Consider the following 14,621-nt stretch of genomic DNA (forward strand, 5'->3'; position numbering starts at 1 on the left):
TGTTTAGTCCACTAATTTGAGACAACAAAAGCATGTGGCTATCTTCCTGGCTGATGCCCTGCCAGGCCTGTACTGCAGCGGTGTTCAGTCCTTGCCTGTTCCGGGGATCCCTTTTTGCCGTCATCCATGTTTAGTGTGTGGTATCGCTGTGATTGTATTCGTCTGTCCGTCCTGGAGGTGGTGCTGCCCATGCTGTGCAGCTACATGTCTCACTGGTGGGAGCACGGCCCCGAGAACAACCCCCCGGAGAGAGCCGATGGCTGCTGTACCAACCTCACCTCTGACCACATGAACAACCTACTCGGAAACATTTTGAAGATCATCTACAACAACCTGGGGATCGACGAGGGCGCCTGGATGAAACGACTCGCAGGTTGAAGCTGATTTGTGGTTTAACACCTCGATTGCCTGGCTTAAACCTTTAGTCAGTCGGAGCCCAGGTCGCCGACAGATCACATGTCACATCACTTATGTGTGTTGTTACTGTATGTTGAAGTCCACGACTATTAGAGATGCAGTCCGCCAGACACAAACACAGTAGTTTCAGTTGGAAAACCTACCATGGACATAAGCCAAACGCCACTATACATTGTTTTACCTTTACTGTCTCCCCTGTGTCTCCGCCTCCAGTGTTCTCTCAGCCAATCATCAGTAAGGCGAAGGCAGGGTTGTTGAAAACACACTTTCTGCCGCTCATGGAGAAGCTGAGGAAGAAGGCTGCTACAGTGCTGCTAGATGAGGAACACATGAAGGCGGAGGGGCGAGGAGAGATGTCTGAGGCTGAGCTACTCATCCTGGATGAGTTCACCATCCTCGTTCGAGACCTCTATGCCTTTTATCCACTCCTCATCCGCTTTGTCGATTATAATAGGTAACATGGTTGAGTTGGAGGACAGACTGGTTCTTGTTGCAAACATTTTGCTTTAAATGCAGTTGTAAAAATTGTTTAATCATTTTGAAAGAAGCTTTGGTACCAACTAATTAATGCTGCTATTGGCAACATAATTTAACTAGCTTCCAATATGTTTTTGTCTTAGGGCTAAATGGCTGAAAGAGCCTAACCCTGAAGCTGAGGAGCTATTTCGCATGGTAGCAGAGGTCTTCATATTCTGGGCCAAGTCTCACGTAAGCTACACAGACACATTTTAACATATCATTACAAATCACTGTAACAGCTGCAAGGAATGATTTCATGCTTTAAACACTGTGTGACGGCTTCTATTGGCCAACCGCAAGACACTCGCAAAGTGCTCTCTCCACTTCAAAAAAAAACTTCTATTCAAATCCTATTCAGTTCTAGGATTTATTCAGCCTTTCTGTCTGAAAGAAATCAATTTTACATTTGCTTCCTTGGCAGCGAGAGCTAGCCGACTGTGATGTATCTCTGGAGCCTTTATGTGTGTCTGTGCTTTTTCAAGTCTGCTGTCATCCTAAAGGCTTTATTAGCATAAATCCTTGGCAAAGTCCAATACCTTCATATTCTTCCACTGTAGAATTTTAAACGGGAGGAGCAGAACTTTGTGGTTCAGAATGAGATCAACAATATGTCCTTCCTCATCACGGACACCAAGTCTAAGATGTCCAAGGTAAGTGGTCCCCTTTCTCTCTGTAACTGGCCTAGTCAATGTTAACTCTATAACTGGCCTAGTCAATGTTAACTCTATAACTGGCCTAGTCAATGTTAACTCTATAACTGGCCTAGTCAATGTTAACTCTATAACTGGCCTAGTCAATGTTAACTCTATAACTGGCCTAGTCAATGTTAAGCGCCTAAATGCAATTTAGTGCCACAAATGACACTGAGTTAAAGCAACTCTGCATTCTATTTCTTCAAAGCGATGTTAGAGACTATGTTCCATTGGTTCGTTAATTAAATACTGTAAAAGTATACACATTCTTTTTTCATTCATGTTCCCTTTTACTTAATTTATATAGAATATAGAACATCTGACAAGATCACCCTGGGACATTATTTACATTATATATTTAGGTAATCAAACACTCTTCTCCATAGTAGTGAGTGCATACCATTTTCTTGGAAGACAACGGTAGTGAGACTTTAAAGAGGGCCTAGTACCAGGCCCTGTGGGACACCAGTACTGAGAAATTAAAGATGACTTAGTACCAAGCCCTGTGGGACACCAGTACTGAAACATTAAAGAGGGACTAGTACCAGGCCCTGGGGGACACCAGTACTGAAACATTAAAGAGGACTTAGTAGCAAGCTTAGAAGTAGGAAATGGTGCTAATGCTGACCTGTTTTCTCATTCCTTCTGATGTTCCCTGTAGGGGGCAGTGTCGGACCAGGAGAGGAAGAAGATGAAGCGGAAGGGAGATCGTTACTCCATGCAGACTAGCCTCATTGTCGCTGCCTTGAAGAGGCTTCTTCCTGTGGGACTGAACATATGTGCTCCAGGAGACCACGAGCTGATCGCTCTGGCCAAGAACCGCTTCACTCAGGTAACCAACTCGTTGCAAATAACACGTTGGTTGACATTAAAATATTTCTCTTTTCCTTTTGATCTATTGACTGATATTATAGCTCATGGCTTAATGTGTATCTCATTAACAGAAAGACACAGAGGATGAGGTTCGGGAGATTATACGGAATAACTTGCACCTGCAGGGCAAGGTGAGCATCCATCTGTTTGTTCCTGTACCCACATGGGTACCTGATCCGTTCTGTCATCTTCAGCATGTACCTCTTCTCACCCATGCCCAACACCATTAACCTCATTTAACTTAGAGCAGTTGACCGCCAAGATCAGCCCGTCTCTGTATCCGTTAGACATCCATTTGGATTGTAGCTAATGACACAGTGGCGTGAATGTGCATGTTGCATCTCCTGTCTCCCTGCGTGTCTCATGTGTCTCCGTCTGTCCTCCGTTCCATTGCCCCGCCTGCATGTCTGCCTGTCCGTCCATCTCCACCCTGAGCACCGTCAGTACCGGGTGTTTCACTTCAAGAAGCTGGTGAAGAGACTGATCATAGTGATGAAGTGGATGAAGAGCCGCCAGGCTTGCAAACCCCTGGCCTTAGACACGCCCACCGGGCACAAACGTCTGTCCAGCACCCGCAAACGCTCTGCCACTATGGAGAGTAGCTATGCTTACAGGCCTACCAGGACCACCCTGGCGGGCGTCAAGAGGGCATCTTCTGTGGACTATGCAAAGCCACAGGGGCATGGGCAGGTCTGTTCATGCTGAGAAGCCCTTACTGTAGGAGTTAGACCCTACAAGCAGCCAGCCCTCACCCTCACGCTGTTATCACGTAACCCTCACGCTGTTATCCCGTAACACTCACGCTGTTATCACGTAACCCTCACGCTGTTATCCCGTAACACTCACACTGTTATCCCGTAACCCTCATGCTGTTATCCCGTAACACTCACGCTGTTATCACGTAACCCTCACGCTGTTATCCCGTAACACTCACGCTGTTATCACGTAACCCTCACGCTGTTATCACATAACCCTCATGCTTTTATCACATAACTCGCATGGTGTTATCACATAACCCTCACGCTGTTATCATATAACCCTTGCGCTGTTTTCACATAACCCTTTCGCTGTTATCACATAACCCTTGCGCTGTTATCACATAACCCTCTACGCTTTTATCACATAACCCTTGTGCTGTTATTACATAACTTGCATGTTGTTATCATATAACCCTTGCGCTGTTATCACATAACTCGCATGCTGTTATCGCATAACCCTATCCCTCACACTGTTCTCACTTAACCCTGTATTCACATAATCCTAAAATATGTTATGGGAATAAAAAATATTTTCTGCCAACACATCTCCTGTCTATAATAGTTTTCTGTGTGTGCGATGTGTTTAGCTGGAGGACCCTGCTATCCGCTGGCAAATGGCTCTGTATAAGGAGCTCCCAAACAGAAGTGAAGACACGTCTGATCCAGAAAAGACTGTGGAGAGGGTCCTGGACATCGCTCATGTCCTCTTTCATCTCGACCAGGTGGGTCACAGATGAAACGTACTTGACCTCATGACCGTCGTCCAAAACATGTCATCAGTAATTGACTCCTAACTGTGTGTGGATAGGAAATAGTATTCTTCAGTTGCGTGAACAGGTGACATGGTTCATAGGTATGAATGGCAGCATCATGCATGTTTATCCTTAAAGGTTGAACACCCACAGAGGAGTAAGAAAGCTGTGTGGCACAAGTTGTTATCCAAACAGAGGAAGAGGGCCGTGGTGGCCTGCTTCAGAATGGCACCCCTGTATAACCTGCCCAGGTAAGCACCAACAAGCTGACTGACTAGACTAACTGGCTAGCTAGTCCAGGAGGCTGTTGTCTCCTCCACACGTCATTGAGGACATATATCTTCCTTAAGTTGGTTGATTGACTGCTTCAACTCCTCCCCAGGCACCGGGCTGTGAACCTGTTTCTTCAGGGCTATGAGAAGTCCTGGATTGAGGCTGAGGAACACTACTTTGAGGACAAACTCATAGAGGATCTGGCAGTAAGGGCTTCGATTCGACAACCTGTTTCTTAGAGTGCCCCATGTATCGGTTCCACATGAAATCAAGAACACTGTGTGGAAAATTACAGAATTCCTTTGCATGCGTCAAAAGACTTTGTATTGTGTTGATGCACACTTTCTGCCTGCACCAAATCATGTCCTCATGTTGTTCCAGAACATCGATTAACACAGACACAGAGCTCTCATTTTCCAATTAAGTCCATTCTGGGAAAAGTGAGTTATTTTTCAGAAAGGACGAAGAAACAGACTGCTGTTTGCAAAACAAAAGCAGGCAACAAATGCTGTCTGACATTGTTTCCTCTCGAGGCGACTAAGAGACAAGTAGCCACCTTCAGAGGCTGCTCATCTATTCACAGCACATTTTGTGCTTGAGACTGAGAGTGCTACCATGGTTAGATATCCTGGGTAAAACCATAATGCCTTCTGGGAAAAGATTAGAGAATGGTGCTGTTTTGTGGGTTGAGAGATTAGTGTTTATGAGTTTTTTTATTCATGATGCAGCACTCACGTCAAAATAGATAAATCACTAGTGCTGGTCGACTGTAATAATATTTTATTTTCTGTCTTCCAGACACAGTGTGTTGTGGGTAGAGTTTATATGTATGTCGATAGAAATATATATATTTTTTTTCCCCAGAAACCTGGAGGGGAGGAGCCCCCTGAGGAAGATGAGGGAGCCAAACGCATCGATCCTCTTCATCAGCTCATACAGCTGTTCAGTAGGACAGCCCTGACCGAGAAGTGGTGGGTATACACACACACACACACACTGTGTTGATAACCTTGCGGGGACAACAAATAATGCCTTTCTATATCCAGTTTTCCTTAACCCTAAACCTAACAACAGTTGTAACTTCAGCAAACCCCTAAACATTTCCTTTTCCTCAGGGGAACAGGTGAAATATCCCCACAAGATAGAACTGTCCTTTTATTAACCTTGCATGGATTCTTGGTACTCACAAGTATAGTCAAACCAATACACAAACAGATACACGCACAGAGAAACACAAAGACGGACACAGTCAGACAGACACACATAGACAGTCCGACAGACATACAGACAGACGGACAGACACAGTCAGACAGACACACACAGACAGTCAGACAAATACACAGACCGATGAAAAGACACAGTCAGACAGACACACACAGACAGTCAAACAAATGCACAGACCGATGAACAGACACAGACAGACAGACACAGACAGACACACAGACACAGTCAGACAGACAGACGTACAGACACAGGCAGACAGACACACACATACTGAGAGACAAACAGATTAACAGACACAGTCAGACAGACACACACTCATACAGAGAGACAGACAGATTAACAGACACAATCAGACAGACACACAGACAGATGAACAGACACAGTCAGACAGACACAGGCAGATTAACATACACAATCACACAGACACACAGACAGATGAACAGACACAGTCAGACAGACACAGGCAGGCCCACCCATTTCACTCTCTGTAACTATAGTACTTCCAAGTCTGAAGCTGGTACTTTGCTATATAATAGACACCCCTTCTTCCTGTTCTCCTGATGTGTGTTGCAGTAAGCTGGAGGAGGACATTCTCTACATGGCTTATGCCGACATCATGGCCAAGGTACCAGCTGTACTCACATTGGTTTTTCATTGAAATCTGTGATGTTTTTTGACTGACCGATTGATTGGTTGATTAACTGGTTAGTTGACTGATTGATTGTTTGACTGGTTGGTTGGTTAACTGATTGGTTGGGTGGTTGTTTGGATAACTGATTGGTTGGTTGGATAACTGATTGGTTGGTTAACTGATTGGGTGGTTGAATGATTGTCTGGTTAACTGGTTGGTTGGTTAATTGATTGGCTGTTTGAATGATTGGTTAGTTAACTGATTGACTGGTTGGTTACCTGATTGGTCGGGTGGTTAACTGATTGATTGGGTGGTTAACTGATTGGTTGGTTGCTTAACTGATTGATTGGTTGACTTGTTAACTGATTGATTGGTTACCTGATTGGTTGGTTTGTTACCTGATTGGTTGGTTTGTAGTATATATCTAGCAAATGTTTAGCTGACTTTGTATCGTCATTTCTCCTCCAGAGCTGTCATGATGAAGAGGATGAGGATGGAGAGGAGGTGAAGAGTTTTGAAGTGAGTATGTTCCCTCGAACCCCGCCCACCCCATGTATCTTTTGCCCATCCCTCCCACATGCATTTTAAAAAGAGTGCAAAAATCTTTTAAAATGTGGGTTCCTTGGTTTGTCCATGGCTTGCCGGCAGCTTCTGAATGACCGTTAAGAGAGGAGACGGCATGTATAGAGTCCCTTAAGGAACAGCTTAAGAGCTGAGATAAGCATGTGCAAGTCAAACTTTCACACAATTCATTTCTATTAATAAGGGCCTTGCGGAAATTTCGAGTTAAGAGTGCGTATCTCAAGTTAGAACACGGCCCTTAAACATGAATTAGCCCTTAAACACCCTTAATCATCTCTCTCATTGCTGGTCTGAACCCCAGATCACCTTTTATAATGGAAACATATTATAACTGTTATAAATGTATACATCATGTCCTTGTTGTTTTTTTATTGTGCAGCTACACCAAGTGGTTTTTAACCCATTAGAACTGATCAATCAATTTCATTTGCATGGCTATCAGTAGGCTGCTCAAGACTGCTCTGCTATCCTTTCCTCGTTTCACCAGCACCTTTCACCTGGTTTCACCAGCACCTTTTCACCTGGTCTCACCATCATTTTCTGTTCTCTGAGTAGAGGGGTGGATCCGTGCACTATGAAATGATACCATTCTGTTTCCGCAGCGTGATATAATCAAAGGTTTAAGCAACAAAATTGCCAACAAGGAGGAAAAATCTCTGGTAACAAAGTTCTCAAACAAACTGTTCTCTGTTGATTTGCATCTTATTTCCTTTTCTAGTATTTCTGTTTTTATTTTCCTTTGAAGGTTCTCCGTCTGTTCATATCGTCCCAGCCCATCCCGCCTCCTCTCTCCCTGCTTTTTACAACACAATGTAAAAAAACACCAGTAGGAGCAAGGCGGCCATCTTTGCTTTCCGAGCTCTTCCATCCCCTTGTGTTTTTTCTGCTGCGTAGCTCAGACGGAAAGTGGGGAAGCAGCCAAGCGGGTGCCCCATAGCGCCCCCCACCTGCTGTTCCCATGAGTCAGGCAGAGTTATGCCGTAGTTTGTTGCTATCTTACGTTGTCTCTGTTCTGAGTGGGTGTTCTGGGGACATGACACTGTGGTCTTCTCCGTCTCATGTCCTTCAGGACTGCGCTTAGTCACCTGACTGTACTAACACACTGTACTAACGCACACACACATACACACACATACACACACACACACACAGGCCGTCCAACTGCTCCCATTGAGTTCCAAGCTCTGAGGCCTCTGTAGTCAAACCCTGTCCTTTTACAACCCTCTCTTTGGGGACCCCTAAACGGTTCCAGGTTTTCCAGCTGTTTCGGAGCAAGCACACGCGATTCAACGTTTTGACTAACTATCCATCCCTTGTTTAGACACATCAGTGAGGCCCTGGTGTCCTCGAGGAGAGGTTTGCCAACCGCTGGTTTAACCTACGGGCCGTTAGTTCCCATACCGACGTTGTACATTAGTCCTCAACGCTATAGAACTGGCATCTCTAAGAGGACCTAAGGGTCTTTCATTGAACGAGCCAATAGGAAAGAAGGACCGGGAGCCAGAGCTCTTCCAGCCGGCTGCTGTCTGCAAGCTTTTTTGAGCACGATGGGAGCACTGTGGTCTGATGGGACTTCAAGCTGCACTGTCTCAGGTGTCTTTCCTCCTCCTCCTCCTTCCCCCTCCAATCTGCAGGAAAAAGAGATGGAGAAACAGAAGCTGTTGTACCAGCAGGCCAGGTTGCATGACCGAGGAGCTGCAGAGATGGTGCTGCAGACCATTAGTGCCAGCAAAGGTAGGGAGGATGCAAACGTACAGCTGATTTACTGACAGGGACATCGCCCTCCAATAAACCAGAGCTTCATGTTTGTTTCCCTACACGTCACCAATAATCCAAATCTCTAATTGCAAATGTTTGTATATCACCAGGTGAGATGGGCCCCATGGTGGCGTCTACCCTGAAGCTGGGAATAGCTGTTCTCAACGGAGGCAATTCTACGGTTCAACAGGTAAATAACGTGACACTACACGAACCGTCCTCAAAAACTGAGATGTAATGTCCAACGGCCCCAATCATCTCGTAGCACAGCTTTCTAATTGCTCCACGGACTGATATCTAATGTTAGACTGGCCGAACCACAAACAAATGTCTTTCTTGGCCAGGGTGTGTGTCGCGCAGGGTTGGTGCATGCACAAACAAATCTAGATGTAATTTGAGGTGTGGCTTTTGCATTTGGAATCTATTGTTGTTGTCTCTCAACATGAGGAGCGAAATTGTGCCTGTAAAGCAGGCCGTCATAAGGCAGAAAAATCTGAATGAATTGGTCCGAAAAATTTGCTGTTCATTAGATGTGTTGAAATCAACTGTTTCCTACATTAAAAAAGCAAACAACCTGGTAGATATGAAATAAATGTATGTATTTGATACAAAGATTAACCTGTACCAGAATGATGGAAGGAGGACAGGAACTGCAAATGATTCATAGCTAACCGCCTCATCTGTGAAAAATAGTAGATAATAGTGTTATGGTTTGGGCATAAAGTAAGGGAAAAATAATATTTGATCCCCTGCTGATTTTATATGTTTGCCCACTGACAAAGAAATAATCAGTCTATTATTTTAATGGTAGGTTTATTTGAACAGTGAGAGACAGAATAAAAACAAAATAATACAGAGAAACACATGTCAAAAATGTTATAAATTGATTTGCATTTCAATGAGTGAAATAAGTATTCGACCCCTCTGCAAAACATGACTTAATACTTGGTGGCAACACCCTTGTCGGCAATCACAGAGGTCAGACGTTTCTTGTAGTTGGCCACCAGGTTTGCACACATCTCAGGAGAGATTTTGTCCCATTCCTCTTTGCAGATATTCTCCAAATCATTAAGGCTTCGAGGATGATGTTTGGCAACTCGAACCTTCAGCTTCCTCTACAGATTTTCTATGGGATTAAGGTCTGGAGACTGGCTAGTCCACTCCAGGTCCTTAATGTGCTTCTTCTTGAGCCACTCCTTTGTTGCCTTGGCCATGTGTTTTGGGTCATTGTCATGCTGGAATACCCATCCATGACCCATTTTCAATGACCTGGCTGAGGGAAGGAGGTTCTCATTAAAGATTTGACGGTACATGGCCCCGTCCATCGTCCCTTTGATGCGGTGAAGTTGTCCTGTCCCCTAAGCAGAAAACAACCCCCAAAGCATAATGTTTCCACCTCCATGTTTGACGGTGGGGATGGTGTTCTTGGGGTCATAGGCAGCATTCATCCTCCTCCAAACACGGTGAGTTGTGTTGATGCCAAAGAGCTCGATTTTGGTCTCATCTGACCACAACACTTTCACCCAGTTCTCCTCTTAATCATTCAGATGTTCATTGGCAAACTTCAGATGGGCCTGTACATGTGCTTTCTTGAGCAGGGGGACCTTCACGGCTCAGTCCTTCACGGTGTAGTGTGTTACCAATTGTTTTCTTGGTAACTATGGTCCCATCTGCCTTGAGATCCTCCTGTGTAGTTCTGGGCTGATTCCTCACCGTTCTCATGATCATTGCAACTCCACGAGGTGAGATCTTGCATGAAGCCCCAGACCGAGATAGATTGACAGTTCTTTTGTGTTTCTTCCATTTGCGAATAATGGCTGCTTGGCGATGGTCTTGTAGCCCATTCCAACCTTGTGTAGGTCTACAATCTTGTCCATGACATTCTAGCTTTGGTCCTTTGGTCTTGGCCATGGTGGAGAGTTTGGAATCTGATTGATCGATTGTTTCTGTGGACAGGTGTCTTTTATACAGGTAACAAACTGAGATTAGGAGCACTCCCTTTAAGAGTGTGCTCCTAATCTCAGCTCGTTACCGGTATAAAAGACACTAGGGAGCCAGAAATCTTTCTGATTGAGAGGGGATGAAATACTTATTTCAGTCATTAAAATGCAAATACATTTATAACATTTTTGACATGCCTTTTTCTGGATAGTTTTTTAGTTTTTCTGTCTCTCACCGTTCAAATCAACCTACCATTAAAATTACAGACTGATCATTTCTTTTTCTGTGGGCAAACAAAATCAGCAGGGGATCAAATGTTTTCCCTCACTGTATATGGCTGCCACTGGAACCGACTCACTTGTCTCTCTTAATGTGACTGCTGACGATAGCAGCAAGAAATATTCTGAGGTGTCCAGAAATATCTGCTCAGATTCAATCAAATGCCTCGTTAATCATTAGACGTTACTTCACCTTGTCCCAGGACAATGACCCCAATCATACTGCTGAAGCACTCATAAAGTTTTTCATGGCCGAAAAGTGGAATGTTCTTGAATGTCCGGGTCAATCACCAGACCTGAATCCAATTGAGCATGTTCCTCTTGCTGAAGAAAACACTGAAGACAGAATCTTTGCAAATCCTTCCAGGACAAAATAGTTGGTTTTAAATAGTATAATATCTGTTTTTGGATTTAAAAAAATCTCTCTTATATTATCAGGTATGTTGTTAGGTACAAGAGAGATTGAAAACACTGGGCCGTTAATTTAAATAACGGGGATGCCATTTTTCACTTTTAGCCAATGATTTGTCACATAAAGTGGGAGTCTGTATTTTTGTATTGCTCACCTCACTCCATCTTCTTCTCTCTCGCTCCATCTACGCTTCCTTTTTCTGTCTCTTTCCATCCTTTTCCTGTCCCTCTCTCTCTCTCCCTTTCACATCTCTTACAGAAAATGCTGGACTACCTTAAAGACAAGAAGGATGTGGGCTTTTTTCAGAGTCTGGCAGGTCTGATGCAGTCGTGCAGGTATTGGGTGTAATATCATGAACCTCTCATCAGTCATTTCATAAAAACAAAACCAAAAGAAACACTGTTTCTACAAGAACGTGTTGGGATCACCCCACCCCCCAGATTAAATAAATGCCTGTTTGAATGACTTGTAATGTCTAAATGTCTACCACTGACTTGTCGATCTCTCTGTCTCAGTGTTCTGGATCTAAATGCATTTGAACGCCAGAACAAAGCAGAAGGACTGGGCATGGTGACGGAGGAGGGATCAGGTAGACATAACCACTAAGTATACTGTTAACAACTCTACAGTGGCAACACCCTATCCAGTCTCTGAACAACACTTCCTTCCTGTCGGGTGAAAGAGAAACAGACAAAGGGGGAAATATGAATGCCACGAATTACCATTAATTAACAAACGTGGAATTAATGAATTCACATTCCCATCTATATTGGAAGCTGAATTTTGAATACATTTTCTTGGGTCTGTCGTGAAAGGTTACGTCGATTGGTGCTTCTTGAATCACAATTTAGACTTACTGCTCCTGATATCCAGAGTTGATTTGTAATAGATTCATTAATTTCAATCAATCCCTTAATGTCATTCAATTCCTCTAAACCCTAAAGATTTGCTGGCAGGTTCCAGCACTTAAACATTCATTCACATTTCTTTCTCTCCTTGGGTTCAATAAATGTAAAAAAAAACATTTAAAAAAATGTGTTGCAAAAAGGATGTGGGAATGTTGTCATCAGAAAGCAATAAAATGCTGACCGTTAATCACAAAACGTGTTGAATTTATCATAAACACATGGAATATTTCGCAACACAACTTTAATCTGAGGGCAAACATACACATACTACTTATAAATATATTATATACATACTATATATTTATAAATATATGTGTGTGTAAATATACCATATTTTAGATATATTTTAGATTATAGTTATTTAAGTATATGATGAATTAGTCATGTCTTGTAAGAATTCCATGTCAAATCATAATGGTTCTTTTACTTTGTCCTTTTGTTTTGTCATCACATTGACTAAACATGAGTTGTGTTGGTTTTTGCGCATTTTATTGAAAATACACCATACTCCTGTCCCTGTGTTGTCAATGTTCATTATCACTTCTAATTTACTGTTGTACGGTACATGTCAAATGTCTTTGTACTTTAGAGTTTTTTTTATTCCCTTTGAATGTATATGAATGTCACATATTATATCTTAACAAAGGGTTTTATTGTAGTCCGAAACATATTTTAAAGCTGGATCAACAAGAATTCTGATCAAGGGTAATGGTCATTAATAAGGAGTTTATGGTAGGCAGTCAGTGTAGGAACACACTTTTAACTTTTTTTAAAGGTTTTTAAAAAGGGTACATTGAGAAAAAATGTTTTCTATGCAAAAGTCACTAAGCACAAGCAGAGTCTATCTATAAATCTGCAGGTTTTCTTAAGACAACTGAAAAAACTAAATGCCAGATCTAAAATATTCTCTAATACTATACATTGCCACTTGAGTTTTTTTCTTGTGTTGTATTTGTCAGTTTCTTCCTGATACATTTTCTATAATAGGATATACAGTACAAGAAATGGAAGCATTTCACTACATTTTCATTTTATTTCTAATTTTAATATAAAAAAATATATAATCCTGGATCATACCATATTGCAAGTTTACTTTAATTAAATAATTTTTAGTTTTTATATGTAATAAACCCAAAACATTTTTGTCAGTATACCCTTTTCTAAATCCTGCAAATTTCCCTGACTGCTTTTTCTTCTGCACTAAACCTCTTACTTCAAACTAATTCCAACCAACTGATATGAAAACATACTGAAAGCTATTTGTAATCTGTTTGACTTTTGGCTTTTTGTTTTCTTTCTTTCCTTTTTCTTTTTGATTGACTGTACTGTCTTCCCCTCCTCCTCAGTCATCACTCATGAGCGTGGTAATTATGACTTCTGCCATTTTCCTGTCGTTTGTTCGTTAGCTTTGTGTCGTTAGCTGTTAGTTGTCCAGGTCCTGAGTGAAACCCCTCCCTTTATTCTGCTGCTAAGCCTCAGTGTACCGTAGCACGACAATATCCATCTCTCCTGTGGTCTGGGCCCTTCTCTATATCTACCCCCCCTCTCTCTCTTTCTCTCTCTCTCTCTATTCACCTGTCACTTCCTCTCTCTCTCTCTCCCTTCTTGCTAAGTGCTGCTGTAGAGACATAGTCCACAAGCCTGTCTTTCCCTCTCTGTCTACCTCTCAGGGTTGGCACACTATCTGGCTTTGACTAGAAGTTAGATCAGTCAGCTGTTTTGTTGGAGTAAAGTGCTGGTCTGGTCCGGTCCGCGGTCGTGGCAGTTGGCTGGATGTGTTTTGATTCTAAATGGAGTCCTCTCTGTAGTTTGTTTTGCATTATGAAGTTGTGGCTTATTGGCTGCAGTGATCTGATCTGTGCCAGGGGAGGGATCACCCAATCACCAAGCGTCTCCCCTCTGATTGGTCCAGCTGTTTACTCTGTGTGCTGTGATTGGTCCAGCTCTTGAATCTGTGTACTGTGATTGGTCCACCTGTGGTCTAGTGGATGTTGATGTATTTTTTGTGTGTCTACCTGAGTTCCTTTTAATGTGAATATTCTCGATTTTTTTATTAATCTTTCCCCTGATTATTTGTGCTGTGTTTTTTTTAAACAATGTTGTATTTTCCATTAATCTTTCTGTTGTGGTTGCTGTTGTTTCACTCATTTTTTTTTTATATGTTCAAATAAGTTTGAATGATTTACCAGAGGAAGCAAAATACAAATGGAAGATAACTGTTTACCAGTTACTGAGTGAAGATTACCTACTATTGGCAAATTATCTTCTTTTACCAATATTCATGAAATGTATAAAAAAGCTTTAGAAATATATACAGTAAACATATAGTATTTTTTTTTTAAATCAATTACTGATTTAATAAGACTTCTTTTCTGGTTTATCATTGTGTTAAACCTGCCTGAAAGTGCCCTATGTTTTTATTTTTTTTTATATAAAAATATTAGTACTAATATGTACTGATAAAGCAATATGACAGATACTCTCAGTCTGTTATTCTGGACATGGTGAGGTTGTTAGCTGTGAGGTAGCCGTCACCATCCAAGTGTAAGGGGCATTCACTCTCCCAAAGCACATCAGCGTTGCTAGCTACTGTAGCGTGTTGA

At 42.4% G+C, this 14,621-nt stretch overlaps 1 protein-coding gene across 12 annotated transcripts in view; it reads left to right on the forward strand.

Annotated features, from left to right (window-relative positions):
* The window catches only part of ryr2a (ryanodine receptor 2a (cardiac)), a 185,757-nt gene that overhangs the window by 147,314 nt on the left and 23,822 nt on the right, over positions 1-14,621 (forward strand). For 5 of the 12 annotated variants that reach the window (XM_034292564.1, XM_034292566.1, XM_034292567.1 and 2 more), the window contains 17 exons: positions 178-373; positions 631-871; positions 1,038-1,125; positions 1,494-1,586; positions 2,290-2,460; positions 2,573-2,632; positions 3,847-3,981; positions 4,150-4,262; positions 4,394-4,490; positions 5,149-5,255; positions 6,082-6,133; positions 6,608-6,658; positions 8,356-8,455; positions 8,590-8,669; positions 11,369-11,445; positions 11,626-11,699; positions 13,365-13,382. In XM_034292564.1, the coding sequence (XP_034148455.1) occupies positions 178-373; positions 631-871; positions 1,038-1,125; positions 1,494-1,586; positions 2,290-2,460; positions 2,573-2,632; positions 3,847-3,981; positions 4,150-4,262; positions 4,394-4,490; positions 5,149-5,255; positions 6,082-6,133; positions 6,608-6,658; positions 8,356-8,455; positions 8,590-8,669; positions 11,369-11,445; positions 11,626-11,699; positions 13,365-13,382 (1,753 nt within the window). Of the gene's footprint in view, positions 1-177; positions 374-630; positions 872-1,037; positions 1,126-1,493; positions 1,587-2,289; positions 2,461-2,572; positions 2,633-2,945; positions 3,192-3,846; positions 3,982-4,149; positions 4,263-4,393; positions 4,491-5,148; positions 5,256-6,081; positions 6,134-6,607; positions 6,659-8,355; positions 8,456-8,589; positions 8,670-11,368; positions 11,446-11,625; positions 11,700-13,364; positions 13,383-14,621 lie in introns of all 12 variants that reach the window. The other 7 variants (XM_034292565.1, XM_034292569.1, XM_034292568.1 and 4 more) reach the window with 2 other exon arrangements.

Source organism: Esox lucius, chromosome 6 (assembly GCF_011004845.1).
Source record: "Esox lucius isolate fEsoLuc1 chromosome 6, fEsoLuc1.pri, whole genome shotgun sequence".
NCBI classification, from domain to species: domain Eukaryota; kingdom Metazoa; phylum Chordata; class Actinopteri; order Esociformes; family Esocidae; genus Esox; species Esox lucius.